The sequence below is a fragment of the Myotis nattereri genome (assembly GCF_964212035.1).
Source record: "Myotis nattereri genome assembly, chromosome: 4".
NCBI classification, from domain to species: domain Eukaryota; kingdom Metazoa; phylum Chordata; class Mammalia; order Chiroptera; family Vespertilionidae; genus Myotis; species Myotis nattereri.
The window spans coordinates 28,166,606-28,186,024 of NC_138079.1; the positions used below are offsets into that span (position 1 = coordinate 28,166,606).

General features: G+C 52.1%; 1 protein-coding gene across 1 annotated transcript; it reads left to right on the plus strand.

Annotated features, from left to right (window-relative positions):
• Nucleotides 1–2,335: 2,335 nt before the first annotated feature.
• IRX2 (iroquois homeobox 2) lies at nt 2,336–7,506 on the plus strand (the record flags this gene model as incomplete). Its single annotated transcript, XM_081090122.1, has 5 exons — nt 2,336–2,581; nt 3,941–4,343; nt 4,651–5,364; nt 6,123–6,200; nt 6,905–7,506. The coding sequence occupies 4 exons, from the start codon at nt 2,336–2,338 to the stop codon at nt 6,173–6,175; spliced, it is 1,416 nt and encodes a 471-aa protein (XP_080946248.1). The 3' UTR covers nt 6,176–6,200; nt 6,905–7,506.
• Nucleotides 7,507–19,419: the final 11,913 nt, after the last annotated feature.

The following is a 19,419-nucleotide window of genomic DNA, read 5'->3' on the forward strand; positions in this document are numbered from 1 at the left end:
TCTTTTAAGGCTTCTCCTGGCTGAATTCCCAAGACCAACAATGTCCTAGATCCAGTCGGTGGCATGCTCCACAAGGTGGCAGGGGCCTCTCTTGGGCTCTCTTTCCCTTTCCCTTTTCACTCTGCAATAATTGATATAAAATATTGGCCCTGCACTGGACTCGGAGGTTCTACTTGGGGCGGAAAAATTGTTGGACCGCCCCTGCTGGGTTCTTGCAGTGGCCCAAAGTGTGTGGGAAGTGGTGTGTGTGTGGGGGAGAATGGGGGGTGGGGAGAGTGCTATGCTAGAAGGCAAAGTGAAGATCGATGGGTAGAGGGGGCAGGGCTGTAGTTTGTAAGAGTACTGGCGTGGGGAGCAATGGGGGGCCGGGATGGGAGGACGGAAGGACGAATGGGTTGGGGGTTAGCAGAGAAGGGGCTAGTAGTGTAACTGCCTGGACCGCACCTACAAGCCTGCAGGCCAAGGAGGACTATCTGCAACTGGTTCCCTTGGACCCGATGACGATCAAACTCAGCCTGTGCCTGGAAGGTTCCGGTGGCGACTGGAGCCTATCGATCGTGCGCTGCAGCCTCGCTCTGCGCCCGTGCGACTCGGAGTCGTATGGATACTGGGATACGATAAAAGAGGCCCTTGTGCGAGCTGCAGAGCCAACAAGGCTGGGGTGGGTGCGGAAGCGGTGTGGGAGGAGGGGAGCTGTAGGCCGGACCTCCCGCCTAAGGTGTTCTCCCCCTATAGGTCACCCACCCGAGACGGCCCCGAGGAAGAAGCACCTGTTGGGTGGGCGCCGACATTCAGGCCTGCACACACGAGGTTCCCTGTGGAGCCCCTGGGAGTGCCCTACGGTGATTCCTGGCCTCCACTTCTGCGGGACCCTGGTGGCGAAAGGGTAGAAGAGGGATGGGGAGTGGGGTTTTTCCGGAGGCTGCGTCCCTAGCTAAGCCTCTCTCGTGCTCCGAGCGGCTCCTCTGGAGCCGCGTGTTACCTGAGCTACCTGCGCTGCCAACTGCTCCGGAGCCACCAGCTTTCTCCTTCCTGCCCAAGTGACAGCGAGGCTTCATGTCCTCTCAGAGAAGGTCGTCTGTCCAGTGACAGTCATTCCCCTGAGTGTTTTACACCAGGCCGAAAGAGAACTCAAGTTATTAAGACAAAATAAAACCCTTTAGATGGTGAAGCACTGGCAGCGTGTGATAAAACGTTCCCATCCGAAAGTGCTAACACCCAGAGACCTAATCTTCACCACGGACTTCGGGGCAGAAAGCTCACCTCTAGGCGCTCCTGGCAGGCAGTTCGCAACGAAGGCGCCCCGGATCCGGGTCCTGCGGGGACACGCTGGTCGGCGCGGGGTAGGTGACCAGACTCGAGGCCACGCGGGGCGCCTCCCACAGTGAGGCAGAGTAGACTCAGCAAGGTGGAAGTGAGAGCCGCGCACGCCACCCCCAGGAAGACCCGGGCCGCCGGTGCCACCGTTTAGCGCCCCCCATCACCCCGTAAGCTGTCGGCTGGGACACTGGGGCCCTGAGGGAAGTCACCTGGGTGGGCCTATTCCCGGTGAAGAGGGGGGCTCAGGCCCTTCGTCCCCCGAGCGGACCAGCCTGGCCAGAATGCAGGCGGTCTCTAGCCTAATCATTTCGAGCTGATCTGGGGGGGCGGGTCAGTGGCTGGATTGGGACAGGATGGCAGGGGTGGGGTAAGAAGGGGTGGCTAGGGCGGGAGTGGGGCTGGGAGTACGTGCGAGTGGGAGTGGGTGCGCGCCGGGGCGCGCTGCTCGGCCCCGCCAGGTTGCGGGGCCGCGGGCCGCGGGCTGGGGCTGCGCGAGAGGCGACTACGCCACAAAAGCCTTCGCGTCTCTCCCTCCTCCTTTCTCCCCCGCTCCCGCCTCCCTCTCCTCCGCGATCCCCTCTCCTCCCTCCAGGCTCCCAGCTCCTCCCCCAGCTGCGGCTAGGCAGCTGGAAGAGGCCTAGCAGGCGGAGCTGGGGAGGGGGCGGGCGCCCGAATATGCAGATGAGCGCGTGACGGACAGCTCAGCGTTCCAATGTCCCTCGGAAACTCGAGCGCTCCTTCCTCAACTCCTCACTCCCGACTTCAGATTCCCCCAAACCCCGACCGCCGGCCTGGCGCGCGGCTGCGCCCACCGGCTCCGCGCTACCGCCGCCTCCGCCGCCGTCCCGCAGCCCCCCCGGCCTGTGGGCCCCGGCTAGTGCCCGGGCCGGCCTACCTCGGCCCGCGGCCCCCGCGGCCCCCGCGCCCGCCGCCGCGCCGCGCCCGGGCCGGGCGTGGATGGAGGGCTCCGTGAGCCCTGCCCGCTGCTCGGCGTGACGCGGGCCCCGCGCCCACCATGTCCTACCCGCAGGGCTACCTGTATCAGGCGCCCGGCTCGCTGGCGCTTTACTCGTGCCCAGCGTACGGCGCGTCGGCACTGGCGGCGCCGCGCAGCGAGGAGCTGGCGCGCTCGGCGTCGGGCTCCGCGTTCAGCCCTTACCCGGGCTCGGCGGCCTTCACGGCGCAGGCGGCCACTGGCTTCGGCAGCCCGCTGCAGTACTCGGCCGACGCCGCCGCCGCCGCCGGCTTCCCGTCCTACATGGTAACCGCTCGGGCGGGCGGGGACGCGGGACACCCGGGCTTGGGGACCCTGATCGGAGCGCAGTCGAGCGGGCCCGGGGATCCGCGAACGGGGGCGCGGGGAACGTGCCGTGGGCGGTGGCTCCGGCTTCGCCGACTCGGGCTGCCACGCCGCTGGCGGGACAAAAGTCCAGGGTGAGAGGCATCGCGGCCGGCAGGCAACGTTCCTGAGTCCGGCTGGGACCCGCGTCCCGCGCCGCCTTCCTAAGGCTACTTTCCGAAGAGTCTGGAAAGTGCGACTACGCTGGTATCGGGATCTGTTGTGATTTGTCCTTGGTTCAGGCACCGAAGCTTGGCGAGGGGTCCACAGCGGGCTCGGGGCTCGCTTCTTTTGGCGCGGGGGGCGAGGGTCAGTGCCACTAGGACCTCCGGGGCGGCTGCGGGCGCTTAGTTACTTGCGGGGCTTGGGGGGGGGGGGGCGGTCACTGGGATGGGGGAGGGGCGAAGCATCTGCCAGGGTCTCCGGGGCCCGGCCCTGCCCGACGTGGTCTGGTTCTTAAACTGTCTCAAAGGCTGTGCTTTCGAAAAACGTGTCCGCGGGCCTGTGGCCCGCCAAGTACCTTCTCGGTTCCCTGGGCACCGAAAGCAGCTCCTGCTCCGGTACCCGGGGTTGGTCCGCGCGCCTCGGATCTGCTCCTGACAAGGCCCGGAGGCGGAGTGCGTTTCGGGCGATGGTAGCATTTAGGTCGACACTGCCCGCCCTCAGTGGAATTCCAGGGCAGCGCCCGAGTAGCAGGGGCCTTGGTGAAGGTTGCAAAAAGCCTCAAATTTAAACGTTAAAGGCTGAATTAAAATGCTAATTGCCGCGTATTTGAAGAATTCGAAACGGTGACTGGCTTCTGAGTTGCAAATTGGATTTGCGGAGCTTTAGACTGGTGAATGGCGAAGCAGGGGCTGGGGCGATTTTTTAACCATATAAGGGCGGGGTAAGGGGGAGGCTTCAGTGCTTGAGAATCCCGAAAAATTTAGATATCAAGAAACTACCTTCGGCCCTGCGTGTTTGCGTGCGTCTATACTCGCGGCCCAGGAAATTTGCAGAGGAAGATATACCATTGTAGGAAAGTGAAATAGTTCAAAATTCGGGAATAAAACTGCAGCGCTTTTTGTGATCAACAGCTGGCCTTAATAACGCGCTGCGTGATTTTTGTTTTGTTTTGTTTCGTTTTGTTTTGTTTTCTGCTCTGCTGCTGCGGGAAGCGCGGCCCCACCGCGGGAGACTCACCGTGGGAAAGGCGGCCACGGGAGGGCCGAGGGGTTGCCTTTGGAGGTTGCCTGCCAGGTCCCCGCGTACCCCACTCACTCGGGCTCTTGTCGGTTCCAGGGCGCGCCCTACGACGCGCACACGACTGGGATGACGGGCGCCATCAGCTATCATCCGTATGGCAGCGCGGCCTACCCGTACCAGCTCAATGACCCAGCGTACCGCAAGAACGCCACGCGGGATGCCACGGCCACGCTCAAGGCCTGGCTCAACGAGCATCGCAAGAACCCCTACCCCACCAAGGGCGAGAAGATCATGCTGGCCATCATCACCAAGATGACCCTCACGCAGGTCTCCACCTGGTTCGCCAACGCGCGCCGGCGCCTCAAGAAGGAGAACAAGATGACGTGGGCCCCGAGGAACAAAAGCGAGGATGAAGACGAGGAGGAGGGTGACGCAGCCAGGAGCAAGGAGAGTCTGGATAAGTCGCAGGAGGGCACCGAGACATCGGCGGAGGACGAAGGTGAGCAAGACCTGGTGGGCTGGAAGACCAGGGGAGTTTTCTTCCCAGGCGGGGCGCAGAGCTGAGGGAGGGGAGGACACTGCTGGCCTTACAGCCGCCTGGCAAGGAGTGGGCCTGGCAGCTAGCGGGCCTAAAGATTCCTCGGGGTGCTTTTCAGGGAGGCCATGCTCCCCATAGACCTTGGTAGGTTCTGGGTGGAGGTGAGGAATCTTATGGGGAGGGCCTGGTACACTGGGACATAGGGGCAGAGGGGTCCCGGGTGCCCGGGCTGCCCCACGTGCCACAGACGGTGCCCCCGTCCCCACAGGGATCAGCCTGCACGTCGACTCGCTCACGGATCACTCCTGCTCTGCGGAGTCGGACGGGGAGAAGCTGCCTTGCCGTGCCGGGGACCCCTTGTGCGAATCGGGCTCAGAGTGCAAGGATAAGTATGACGACCTGGAGGACGACGAAGAGGACGAGGAGGAGGGCGAGCGGGACCTGGCGCCATCCAAAGCCGTGACCTCGTCGCCGCTCACCGGCTTGGAGGCGCCGTTGCTGAGCCCTCCGCCAGAGGCCGCGCCCCGCGGTGGCGGTGGTGGCAAGACCCCCCTGGGCAGCCGGACGTCGCCGGGCGCGCCGCAGCCCGCCAGCAAGCCCAAGCTGTGGTCTCTGGCCGAGATCGCCACGTCGGACCTCAAGCAGCCAAGCGTGGGCCCGGGCTGCGCGCCGCCAGGGCTGCCCGCGGCCGCAGCGCCGGCCTCGTCGGGGGCGCCACCCGGAGGCTCTCCCTACCCCGCGTCCCCGCTGCTCGGCCGCCACCTCTACTACACATCGCCCTTCTATGGCAACTACACAAATTACGGGAACTTGAACGCGGCGCTGCAGGGCCAGGGCCTCCTGCGGTACAACGCGGCGGCCGCGGGCCCAGGAGAGGCGCTGCACGCGGCGCCCAAGGCGGCCAGCGACGCGGGCAAGGCAGGCACGCATCCGCTGGAGTCCCATTACCGGCCCCCGGGCGGCAGCTATGAGCCCAAGAAAGGTAGGCTGCTGGGGCCACGGGTCCTCTGGGAGGGACAGCCAGCAGGCCCCGGATAGTCAGCACTCCCAAGGGAGCGGGGAAGGGGCTGGGAGACCTGTGGATGTGCAGGGGGAACCTTTGTCACTTAGGAGAGAAAGGAAAAACACAGAATGCACCACACTTTGACTAAAAGTTAGGAGAAGTGAAGGGGGAGCGGGGGTAATGACTCCAAAAAGAGGTGGGAAGGGCCAAGTGATCCATAATGAGACCCATCTCATTATTATTTACTACCTACTTATTTATTATGATGGCCAGGGCAGCTAGTTTTAGTTTGTCAAACACAGACTGTCACGAAATTCGAATTGTAGTTTGTCTCCCCGCCACTGAGCTTCGGCTTTGGTGTGTTCTGTTGTTAATAGTCTCTCCTTCTGCCTTTGGCTGGAAGGAAACAAAACGTTCCAGTTATTCCCAGAGGCCTTAGTTCTTCAAAATAGAAAACCGGAGCCTTATTCCTTCCTCTCCCTTTCTCTATATTGCCTCTGTTGCTCATAATTCAGACTTGAGCTGATAAGACCTGTAAAAGGAGCTCAAGGGGGTAAAAAAAAAAAAATGAGAACTCAGAAATGTGACCAAAATCTGCCTCTGACACAGTGGTGGTGGACACTCAGGCTCCTCTTACTGTTGGCCCCATACAGGGAGCAGGCTTCCTGGGTGTGCTGCTGTCTGGGAGATAGATGGCTATGGGGTTGGTTCTGACTAACTGCCCCCTCCCCTGACAGATGCCAGTGAGGGCTGCACCGTGGTTGGTGGGGGCATCCAGTCCTACCTATAGAAGGGCCGTGTGTACAGCAATACAAGTAAGTGGGCCCCCTGGTGTTTCTGCCCACCCTGGGGGAGCCTCCCTGCACCAATTGCTCTGAAAACTTGCTTAATGTCTATTTCTTGCTTCTTGTCATGGGGTCTGAAGACAGCATTGAAATCTTCTTGGTCTTTTTTCCTTTAAGTGGGAGAGGAGTTGTTCTCTTTCATAGTGTCCCTCTTTTTTTGCTCAAGTTCTGCTTTGAAGAATCAATCCCTCTCTCTCTCTCTCTCTCTCTCTCTCTCTCTCTCTCTCTATATATATATATATATATATATACACACACACACACACACACACATATATATATTCTCAATCTGGGAATTTGTGTGCAATATGGAGTACGTTTGCTCCACTAGACACGGAATAGACACTTGCTTTGATGAGCTAGTGTTACTGAAACTTGGTATCAGAAACCTTTCTAGATGATGTTTGCATAGTAAGACTGAGAGACAAGAAGCACTCCTCTGTTATCAGGCCCATCCCCCCGAGTCCAGATGGACTCAATAGGACCCTGCAGATCCTCTGGCTCACAGCAGTTTAAAAAAAATACCTATTTTACAAATAGGCAAAATTACTTATTTCACTTCTTAAAGGTGGGAAAGAGGCCGAGCCCTTTCAGATTAATCCTTTTTATAATGTGATGACATTGGTGTGGAACTGAAAGATTTGGGATGATTTGGTTTTTTCCTTGGTCCACAGGTAGGTGTCACAATTGCTTTGGAAAAAAAAAAGTCAGCAGGCCATTCTTTCTTCCCAAGTTCATAAATACACAGACGTAAAAAGCCGCGCTCACCCGGACCGCATCTTGTGCCACTGTAAAGGAAGGAGCCGCAGAGCACTGTCAACTCAGACTAACCGAACCGAACAGACATTTGTTGGATAGACGTGAATTTGTTGGCATAGTATAGCTTCCCCAATGTACGTGTGACTTTTGAAAACAATCTTTTTTCTCAGGATATCTTGAATTGATCACTTCATTGCCACGGTATATATGCTATAGGTGTGATAGGATTTACTGTAAAATTTATTTGTAAAAGATGTACACAGTAGAAATAAAACGTGATTGAAGAACTTGAGTACTTAAAAAGTGGAAACAAATTTGATATTTATTTTTATAATGATATAAAGCTTCTAGTAATTTATGCAAGTTGTATTGCAATGGAATCTAAACTTTTTGTAAATAAATTCTGCCTGGTTTTTATTTGAACATTGCTGGTTATACAATCTTTGTTGGTTGTTTAACAATAATTCTTTACTAATTTATATCTTAAATTGTAAATAAAAACAGACTAGACTACAGCAACATGGTGTGTGGGGCTCCTTTTTCTTAAAAGAGTGCTTTGGGGAGAGAGCCCCAGGGATAGCAGTGACAGCAGTCCCCACCCCAGGTGATCTGACCTCAGGCTTTTTAAAGATAATGTGTAAAATAACCTCCCCTTTCTGCTCATAAAAAAAGGCAGATGGAAGAGAAATAAGCAGTAGGGAGATATCTGTGATTTTTAGGTTATTTATATACACATGTATTGCAAGGAAATTAAAATTTTGTGCTCTGAATATGCAAAATACTTGTTAGTGTAAATATTTTTTAAGCTTGGCAAAATAAAATGACCTGACATCCCTGTGCTTGAGGATCCATTTAATATTTATTACCTCCTCAGTAAAGTAAACTGGAAAATTGTGGTAACATGGATAATAAAGAGTTATACCCCCACCATAAATTACTGATGGAAATGAGTATTTATTTTAAATAACTTTAAAGCCTAAATTATCCAAATTGGCATAGATTATTCAGATTTATTGAATGACTTCTTAACTCTCCTTTTCGTATAACTCACATTAAACACAAGGGAGGAGAAAACTGGGAGGAGAGATTTATTTTCCTCTCAGTGGCTCTTACCCTTACCCTGGGGGAAAAGAAAAGCTTAAACACCCTTAGACTATTGCCTCATTATTGTGTTACTCACTATCTAATTATAGGACAAGTCTAGAATTTGTAGGCAAGTAACATATTTCCTTTGATTAGTATCATAAAAGCAGGAAACCTGTCACTTTAATTTTCAGCAAAATTATATGGATATCCATATAATATAATTTCAGAAAAGAAATGAACAATCATTTATTTCCTCTGCAAAGATAAATTGAGTGAATATAACTTACGGTTATAAAACAAGAATAATAGCTCCTCAGATTGCCCTTTAATCAATCATACACTTATTTTTCAAGAGGTTCATCTATTTTATTCCGTGATTAATAATGCTGCAGCATGAGCACATTATTGCATCCCAGCGGGGGACGTCCCGGGTGCTTTTAGCTGCTTTGGAATGGTCAGTTGGGGTTCATTATGGGCTGATATTGAACAATTTATAAAATCTTGTCTAAACATCTGCCAGCTCAGATAGGCCCATGTGTCTGAGGATGGGAAATTGCTGGACCGCTTGATATTGACAAACGGATCTCTCTCCAGTGGCTTTTTGTGCTGTAGAAATTAGTGGCCTCTTGCTGGGGTCTTGTTAGAAAGGGTATTTGAAAGTAATCTTGGGTCCTTGAGGCAAAGCTAGGAGGCTGTGAACTGGACACTGGGCCATGGGAGGAGCGGTTGTGGTTTGTGGAGGAAAGGAGCAGATTCAGTTTTCGGTTTTCTGTGACTTCTTAGGCATTTTGTTGGCTTTGGATATATGACCATTTGGAGGTTAGACTTAAAGTGAATATTTGGGGTCCAGAACTCTTTTTCACTCCTTCCTGCCTCCCCTAGTAATAGATGAGGAGAGGTTGGAGCTGAGCTCTCTCTCAGGGACAGGAGGGTTGTTCACATGGGTGCCTGGCCACTGGGGCAGTGTGTCTGGAGGAAAACAAGTGCCCATCTGTGGAAGTTACAGGGAGCTGCTGGGAGCGTCTTTGCTTGTTTTTGTTTGAGACATAAAACCTCATAGAATTTCTGTGAAGATAATGATTCCCCCCCCCGCCCCCCTCCCCCACCCAGCAGATAGCATTTTTAGATTACAGTATGAAGCTGATAAGTCGTTGGCTTTTATTAATATTAGCCATCTTTCCTAAATCGGCGGGGAATACAACACACATGGCGGCAATATCTCTGTTTTATGTAATATTCTAAGTAGAGTATTTTGAAGACTTCAGTGAAAAGGATGAAAGTTAACAATATTTAACAAATTAAACGCTGGAAGACCACACAGCCTCATTAAGATGCCACGCTGGAGACACTCCATCTCCTAAAGTGTGGCGAGTGCGAGTAGAAAACCCCAGCAAAAATTGATCTCCGCGCATATGTTCAGAAATTGAAGCCTGGATAAAAGCTGCCTTCCTTTGGAGCAGAAGATTGTGTTACCTGGACATGTGATACATCCCCCCACACAGGCACACACCCCAGACAGACCCCATTCTCAGGGACAACTGCACCTTTCAATTGGTGAAAACTCAAAGCAGCTCAGGAGATTAGCCCAGGCTAACGAATCTTCTTTGATGTTTATATGCCCAACAAATTATCAGAGATTTCCATAACTTACCCACCCTGCCTCCTGACCTGGATTTCTTCCTGGAGAACTTGATTTTTAAATGTACACTAAGAACATAAAACCTGCAGGTGTTTAGAGGGATCTTTTTAAAGAAATGCCGAGTGATTTATGAGCTCTTCGCCATGCAGATCTTTAGTTAAGATGAAGGGAGGTGGGGGTGAGGAGGTATCTTTCATTGGGGAAGGATTAATGGGGTCTAATTTTATTTTTGCTTTAAAATCTAGTTAATTAAAAATATAGTCGCCAGCCATGTGCAGTTGTTCCCGGAGGCGGGCACAAGGGGAACCGGAGCCACGCAAGCGGCTGGGTGCTGGCCTGATCACACTCCGGGCTCCGTGGCCCCTCTGCCCTCTGCAGTCCGGGGTTCATTAGAGCTGATTTATCGGAATTCGCGCTTTAATCTCAGGTGGGCCAGGAGGCCCTGCGCTGCCCAGAGCACCGGGAGCGCATGCCCGGCGGCCGCTGCCTCCCGCGCCCATCAAATGTCAACATTTGTTCCCAATAAAAGAGTTATTGTTTTCTGCAAAGCTGCCCAGCCACTGCCTTTGAAACTTGAAAAGAACTTCATCCACCTTTGTCTGATGCGAGGCAGGAGGGGAGGGGCGGAGCGGAGGGCGAGGACTGGGCCTGTCTGCGCTGCCTGGAGTCCAGGGGGCGCCTGCCTTCACCCCCTCGCGGGCCGCTGGAGCTCACGCGGGCTATGCTCTGCACGCGTTGATCGGGTATCTGGGGTCTCTGCGCGGTGCAAACCACTGCAAAACAAACAAACAAACAAACAAACAAACAAATTCCCACAAAACACAGGAATGCAGCAGCCGCGCGCGAAACCCGGGTGAGTTTTAGGGTCATTTAAAATTGCACTAAATTATTTATTAAAAAGGCTAAAAGAGTAAAGGGGACCTTTCATTTTTTAATGTTTCGTTATAAATGTGCCCTAAACTTCCACTGCTAGAGTTGAGGTAAACAGACATAAGTTTAAAAACATTCCAAGCCAATTTCTCTTTTCAGAGTCAACCCTTTTCAAATTTAAATACACTGAATTTTTAGCAAGTTCTCCTGAGTAGCAAAGCAATATTCAATGATTATCCACCCTGTAGGTTTTCTTTAGTTATCCAGTGCATTGAAATCTCAAGGAAAACGTCCTTTTTTTTTTTTTTACTACAAATTAAGGATTTAAATAGATCTTTCAATATGTGTTTTTAACTGTTTTACAAAATATAACATTTCAAGCATTTTTAAAATGTGTTAACCCAAGAGGCAATCTTGGGAACAATACACGTTTCTGATACGTGGCTATTATGATTAACACCATTTGAATTTCTACATATTGCAAAGGAGACATGTCCCTTTGATGTGTTTTTCAAACCTTTATGTGACAAATCCCTGCAGATATTTTAAAGTCTTATTATAAGGAGAAGTAATCTATGACAATATAATTTTCCAGTTGCTGAAAATTACTTTCTATTGGCCATAATGAAAGCACAGGCCAGCCCTCCCCTTTGGTTTGGCTGGAACTCTAGGGAAATGGTATCTGATGATATGCACTTGGACTTCAGCCTTTGGTGGGAGAGGGAGAAGAAACCTATAACCCCAGTTTTACCTGCAAACACCCCCTATTTGTATGCTTCACCTGCTACTCCTTTAAAGAGAGAGAGCCCCCCCCCCAACACACACACACACACACACACACACACACACACACACACACACACAGTAGGCCTGTGTTCCCTCCCTCTCCTGAGGACAGAGCGGTCTCCCTCTTTCTAAGAAAGGTAGAGATTGAAGATGTTACAAAGGAAGACTATACTGGTAATGTAGTGAAAATGAAATGAGTTAGGAAATCACTCTCCTCTGTTCTGTGCAATCCCAGGAACAAGGAAAGAGGAAGAATGTTTTTGTTTAAGTTTGGCCCCAAGGTAAAAGGGAAAAGTTGTTTGTTTTTAAGGTGTCCCAGAGTAACTTTGTTCCATAAGAAACTGAAGAAAATGAAATATTCTTAAAGAAGCGACTGTGAGGTTTGGGGTTGCCTCCCAATGTGAACGGAGTTGATCTCCACAGGAAATGCCCACGGGGAAGACACAAAACAATGCTACACAAGCACGTGCATCCTTGTGGGGAGATAAATTGACAATTTATCCTGTGTAACTCCTGATCAATTATTAATCTTTAGTGTCAACAACAGGGCTATAATTACCTTTGGTTATTTTCATATTTATTTTTTCTTTTCTCTGATCCGGTAATTAGTTAATGCTTTTGAGTAATGAACCTGGAGGCCAGGCCCTCGGGGCCCCTCCTTTTTGATGACCTTTAGGGAAAACACTCACATTCACCCTCCTGTTCGCAGACATCCCTTGCCTGTCTCCATTCTACCACACCGCACCTTCCCCCTCCCCTCCCTGCCATAAATAATGATTCTAGAGGAAAAGGGGAAAATGACAAACAAATAGGGCGCAGCTGGAATTAATAAGGCTGATCAAAGTTAGAGGGGCTGGGACTGCTTGCAGCAGCGCAGGTCTGAGGTCTAGAAAGGTGCCAGCAGTTCTTGCCTTCCCTCCCAGATCAAGAGAAAGGGCAAAGCGGACATTTAACCCCTGACTTATTCTAATAGGGGAGGGGTGGGCCGGGGAGGACCCTGCAAACTCGGTTTCCAGGCCGCGCTAACTCTGGCAGGGCGGCGGTCTGGCCTGCGGATGGGAAGGGCGCTGTGCTTTCGCTCGGCGCGGGTGCCGGTCCCGAGTGTCCTCCGCTCCCACCTCACCTACCGCCCGGGGCCGCGCGGAAGGGATTCCTCGGAAGGTTGGGGGGTGAAGTAGGAGGTTAGCTGAGGACAAGTAGGTGGCCCGGGAGGCGGGGCGGCCGCGCGGTGCCGGAGAGGCGTGGAGGAGAGAGGCGGTGTCAGCCCTGGGAGCCGCTCCGCTGCGCAGAAGGAAGACCTAGGTTGTCACCACTGTCGCCCTTACGCCTTCCAAACGCCAGCGGCCGTGGGCAATGGTACGGGGGCCGGAGGAGCCCGCCGATCGCGGTGGGCCTGCTCCCTGCCCACCTTATCCCGGGGAGCCCTGGTGCCCGAGCCTCCTTAATGCACGTACAGCCCCCCGCCAGGCTGGGCTCCGAGCGCGCGTATTTTGTTCCCACATAACTGTAATCATTTCCCCAGGGAATGCCGCCCCCCACCCCTCCCCCCCGCTCTCCAGTGCCCTGGGTCGGCCGAGCTGGGACATCCTTCAGCGTACACCCCCAGACCCATGGCTGTCCTGCGCCCGCCAGCGCAGCGCCGCCACGTGTGCGCTTCATTGGTCCTAAGGGGGCCCTGAAAGGCGGCGACCGGACTTAGGCGGGTGACCAAGCAGCAGCAGGACAAGGCAGAGTGGACGACCGGCTCGCGTCGCCGCGAGGTTGCAGCTGGGAGCGCTTGGCCAGGGCGGCGGGGGGCGGGGTGTGTGTGTGTGTGTGTGGGGGGGGGGGGCGGGGAGAAGAGGGCAGAGCCGGACACTGGGAAACTCCCTGCAGGAGGCTGCGCCCCCAGGGCCCCGCGGACCTGAGGCCCGGGTCCAGCGCCTGCTGATGTTCTCCCGCCACTGTCAGGCCTCCTTCCCTTCGAAGGGAGAGGGTGTCTGGGGTCCCCAAGCTCCCGCCACCGACATGCCTGTAGGACCGAGCTCCTGGAGGAGGCCCCACGCGGGGCTCCCCCACTCCCGCCCCAGGCTGCATTCAAGTGACCCCCAACCGGGCCCTCCTCGGGCTCCCTCAATCCAGCTCCTGGCCCCAGTCAGGCTCTTTTCGGTGCTCGCATCGCCCAGGCCCTTCTCTGGAGCTCTCCCCTCCGCAACTCCCCTGCTCCCCTTTCTTCCACCGCTTCCCGGCCTCCAGTTCCTGGGGGGGGGGGGGGTCGAGGTATCCAGACCCCTCCCGGGAGTGCTGGGTGGGTACCCGGCCCCACTGCGCGCGGAGGCGGGGGTTGCGCGGCGGAGGGACCCCCGCGGGCCGCCGCCGCGAATCGAAAGCCTGTTGGCTTCCTAGGTTGAGCTGGAGGCAATCACGCAGGTTGGGGGACAGCTCTCCTCTGCAGCCCCCCACGCGTCCAGGACGGGGCACCTTCCTCCCGCCTTCCCCCTGTCCCCTTCCTTTCCTAATCCCCCCTGCGTGCACCCCATGTCGTCGAGCGGGGTAGTGGCACACACACTCTTGTAGCTGCCGTTCGGTTCGCACAGGCCTTCCTGCAAGGCCCCGACGGCCCGCGGCGGGCAGTGACCACGGGGACCCGCGGCGGGCAGTGACCGCGGGGACCCGCGCGGAGCCGGGTTTTTGAGGACGGCCTCGCGAGCGGCGTCCGCGGGGACGCCCTTAGACAAACGGAGCGAGAGCCGGGAGTAAGCCTCTGGCGTCTCCGCAGGACTCCCGCAGGCGAGTGGCCAGTGACGTTTCTCTTTTTAAGGAAATTTTTCCAGACATGTCAGGCTCCACAACACGAATGTAGTCACCTCGACACACTCCTTCCCTCTCTGCGCTCCTCCTAAAAAAGACGGCTGGAGGGCTTCCTGGAGGTGGTGACTGAGCCAACGTGGACGCAGTGCAGTCCGCGGCCCGGATGGGGGCGCCCGCGAGCACTCTAGATCGCCTGGGTTTCGCCCTGCGACAGGCCCCCAAGGGCAGGCTACAGAATCAGGGGGAAATGTTATTTTAACATTTGATTCTTTTCGCCAACCCAGTCCCTTCCCCACCCTTCTCTTCATGGGACCCGGATAGGAAAACTCTTTTGAACTGGGAGGTCAGCGCTGGTAGGTCAGGTGCAGGACCCTAGGAGCTACATCTCCCACAGGTTGGAGAGGATCCTTGATTGCAGGACCTATAGGAGGCCACAGAGGAGGCCCTGGGTTGGGGCTGAGGGCAGGTGAGGATAGGATCTGGGGTGGTGGTGTGCTTGGTAACCTTTGGGGGAGCACTGCTGTTGACCTGTGGGAAGTTGTGGCCGTGAGGTAACTCAGCCCTATCCTGCCCCCAATTACACCTGGGGGTAACAGATCCCTGGGTGTCCACAGAGCCAAGATGGAGGAATGGGGGACAGATGGGTGCCCTGGGACCAGCTCCCCAAGGCTGGCAGGCAGAGGAGGGGGGCTCAACTCAAATGTGGGGGCAAGATCAGGTTCCTTGCCTACCAAGCGATGACATTAGTTTATTTAAACAGGAGGCCTAGGCGGGTTCCAGGTTTATTCTTCCTGGCTCTCAAGCAGTGAAAAAACCATTTGTTTCAAAATTATGTGATATTCAGCTTCTCAAATAAAAGTGCCCTTGGTGGTAATGGGCCCAGAAATAAACAGGGGTTACTGGAAGGGCCCAACCCTGTGTATTTGCCTCCTCCAGAAGGACGTCTGGCTGGGGATGGGGGTGGGAGTGGGGGTGTGAATTTGAGCCCAAGCCAGGATGAGAGAGACAGTTTAACATTTTGGTGGGGTGGATGTTTTCTAAAGAAAGAGGCTGGGTTAAAGCTGTGCTTTGAAAGAAGATAAAGCTGGAGACAGACCCTCACGGGAGTTATACTGTAAACAATTTCTACTGACCGTATGATTGTCAAGTGTTCAGGTGCACTGTGCACACCAGGCACAGTAAACAGGAAGGCTAGCTCCTGGGTCTGGGGCTGCAGGACTGGCACCGCCCAGGCCAGGGCACTCAGCCTGTGACTCTGGGGTTGAAAATGCTACTGGCAGAAACTCAGTGATGGTTCTAAACCATCTGGTGTGAGAGGCCCAGAGAAGCATGTGGGGTCATCACCTGGAGTGTGTTCCAGGTGAGATGGAGTGTGAGCTCTGTACAGGCCAGGTGACTGCCTTGGCCTGGCCCCAGCCCTGGCTCCGGGCAGTGGTCCTGCAGAAGGGGTAGTACATGCATTCTGAAGGTGGGTGCTGCTGGGCAAAGGTGCCCCAGACAATGCTATGATGACAGTGACATCCATGACCTTTGGAAGTGGAGGCGGCAACACTCAAGACTCTCATTGTGTGGTTCTCTGAGTGTCTCAAGTGGCCCTCCTCCCAAAGTCCACCTCCTCCCACACAGCCCAGGCATCATCACCCACTGCCCCTGTTGTCCCATTCACAGACCTCACCCTACCGAGGCCCAGAGATACCCACTTGGATCTAGGCCAAGAGGACAAATGAGTCCCACACCGGGTATCTGAATAGTGAACATCTGGAACTCAGGCTTAGAAACTGCTCAGTATGATGTGCTTTATCCTCTTACTTGGGAAAATATACCTTCTAATGACAAAATTACAAGATATGACTTGCATGGAAGCCATTGACATACGAAAGAGGACAGACTGTAATGGTCACTGTGCATGTCTGAGCGTTCTGTCCTGGGAGGGGGCAGTGTTTGAATTTGTAATAAAATGAAGACAGAATAACTCACAAATTACGTATTTATTCCATCGATTTTTTTTGTCAGTAGAATCACTCCTTACCTTATAGTAATCAAGATGTTCATATAATTTGTGCTCCACTGAAATAATTATTCAAAAATTCAAAAGCAGTTTCATTGAAAGTGTACATTAAATATAGGGTGTCCCCAAAAATGTATACATGCTTTAACTCTCTTAATTTTCACTTCTTTTCGGGGTTAACTGATTTGAAATAATGGGTGAAGCCAAACTAAGCTTTGAACAAAGAACATTTAATCTAAATTGCCACTAGACTTTTTTTATGGGGATACATAAAAGATAAAGTTTACAGTACAAAACCTCAACAACTGACAAATTGAGGTTGCATAAATATGGATTTAAATAATTCTTGTTGTTTGTGATTCCATTGCTCTGCATTATTAGCAGTGCCTGGACCAGAAGAGTCATCAGTTTGAAAACAGGCATTGACAAAAAAGTTATTCACTTCTGTAGATTCTTTTAAATTTTGAAAATGAACTGTGTGTTTATAAACACCAACTTTATAATCATTCAAAGTGTGTATACATTTTGGGGGGACACCTTGTATATTTCCAATAGAAACTGTACAGTAAACCAGAGAAATGTAAGAAATAAAAATAACCAACTTGTGTTTTTCCCCCCAAATCTAACTTCTTCTAAAATATTCTAACCTATCTATTAAAATTTAAAGGCAACATACATATTATAATGTATAAAAATATCAAAATTTTAAGTAAAAACTTTAAAATTAACGCGGCATTTGATCCCCAGTAGGGAAAGGCCTGAGGAACCCCACAGAGGGACGGGAGGTAGTGGAGATGGCATGGGTAGAAGGCCCTCACGTTCTGCAGCAGCGCTCCACTAGGGCCCAGTAGAGAGCAAGTTCATGGTCATCCCTGCTGAGCCTCCTTCTGCCCTTCTGCATATGGGAAGCCAGGTCACCAGTGCTGTAAAGAAGATTAAATGCCAAAGTGTAGTGGGGAAATTGGGAGCAAGACTGGGAATGTGGTTTCAAAGACACCAGGGGTTGGACATCAATGGGTGTGGGCTGGGTGGGCAACAAGGTAATTTCAGATAGTGTGAGGCCAAGGAGCAGAGGCCAATAATGCCCTAAAAGAAGACAGGGTCACACAGAGAGGGCCTGACGCTCACTTATTTCCTTGGAGGTGAACAGCTGCTGGCCTGGGTGCAGTACAGCCACACTTAGGAGTGCCTTTTGGGATAGTTAAGGCTTCTGAGTTCTGAACCCCTTCTTTGGAGGTGATCAAGGACCTCGGACTTTGCAGGAGCACTTGTCACCAGCTCACCAGAGGTGTGATTTCAAAGGCAGCCTCTCTTAGCTGAATTCTCAGTTTGCTATTAACTTCACACACAGGAAGCTGGACCCTGCTCTCACATTGTACTGCTCATATCATATAAAAAATCAAATATTAGCATGTGTACATCTTATATGTTTAATTTTTAAAATAGATTCTATATTTTAAGTAGTATTAGGATTACAAAACACAACACAGCAAGTGCAGAAACAGTTTCCTCTCTTATTTACATTTTGCATTAGTGTGGTGCATTTGTTACAACTGACAATCCGATATTGACCCATTACTATTAACCCAAATCCTTAGGTTTGCAGTAAGGTTCATCCTTTTGTTGCACATTCTATGATTTTGACAAATGCATAATGTCCTGACGTTTGATTTTATATAGCACAGAAATAGACCTCTTCCTGACCTCAGAGGTGTCTCTTAGACATCTGAGAGAAATAATTGATCCAATCACCAAATAAGTACATTAAAAATATAATACAATGGACACATAAATATATAAATATGCTAAATAACATAGTTGCCAAATAAAACAGAAGACTTCTATTTCAGGCTGTGATTCCTGGTACTGGAAACCTCCTTAGCCCTGACTCAGCTGTGGGCCCACGGCCACCTTTCCCCACACTCAGCAGGAAGAAGGAATGACCGCATCCAAATCTGGGACCTGGCCTGTTTTCTGGAGCTGGATTCATTTATCAGACTGTGTCCCAGTGGGCAGGGACACTGCTGGGTGTGCAGTGATCTGAAATCACACAGCGAATGTGTGTGAGCTCAAGTGTTTGCAGATGGAGAAGGCAAGAAGCAATATGACGCAATCAAAGCCATAGCTTTGGTCATGAGGTACTCTTTGAAATGTGCAGTTTTGATGCGTAGTCATGTATATTGGTTGTTTTTAAATGTATTTTTATTGATTTCAGAGAGGAAGAGAGAGAAACATCAATGATGAGAGAGAATCATTGATTGGCTGCCTACTGCATGCCCCCCATTGGGGATTGAGCCAGAAACCTGGGCATTTGCCCAGACAAGGAATTGAACTGTTACCTTCTAGTTCATAGGTCGATGCTCAACCACTGAGTCATACTGGCTGGGCTAGAGTGTCATTAAAGTGCCCACTTTTCAGTTCAACAATAACAAAAAGCCAGTGGTGCCAACTGGGGTTTTCAATAATTTTTTGTTAGTTTCATTGTGATGCTGTGCAACGCCACTCATGAAGCCAGGAGTGTTGTCAATAAGCTTCTTAACATCCTACAGGGGACACAGCGTTCAAAGAGATTCCTGTCAGCTTCAGTGGATTTGAATTACTCTGTGTCCTTGAAATTATTTATTTGGAAGACCACTGAACTTTGGTTTTTGGTCCCCAATCCAGCACAATGTTCTATTTGCTCCTCATTTGCTGTGCCTGCTCTGTGGTCTGTGGAAACACAAGTTTGTTCATAGAATATGTGACTTTCTGCTTAGTATGTCCTAAGCAGAAAACTTACACTGAGGAAAAACGAGATACACTAAGCCATGAACCCACATGAAATGGAACATTTTCATTTTAGCTGTTTTGAAGGGAAGACATATGATAGTTGAAAAGGCAATGCCTAGATACTGGTATTTGCCTCCTCTCTCTTCTTTCCCTGCCTGTCCAATCTCCCACTACAACCCTCCCCTTGGCCCTCATTCTGTCACCTGCCCACTACAGCCTCCAAACGCTGGTCTCCTGCCTCTAAACCTTTCCCTCACCAAGCCATTCCACACCCAGACTCCAAAACATCTTCCTGAAGCAGATTGCAGACCTGACACTGGCCTGATCAAGGGGCTCAAGAGGAACCCTGCCTGCAGAATCAGAGACTCTCGGCCCTCAGCAGACCCCCACATGGGTCTTGCCAACCTCTTGCATAATTGCCCTCATCTTCTCTGGCTGGTTCTTTTTCAAAAACACATCTTTGTGCTGAGACACTGTGCAGA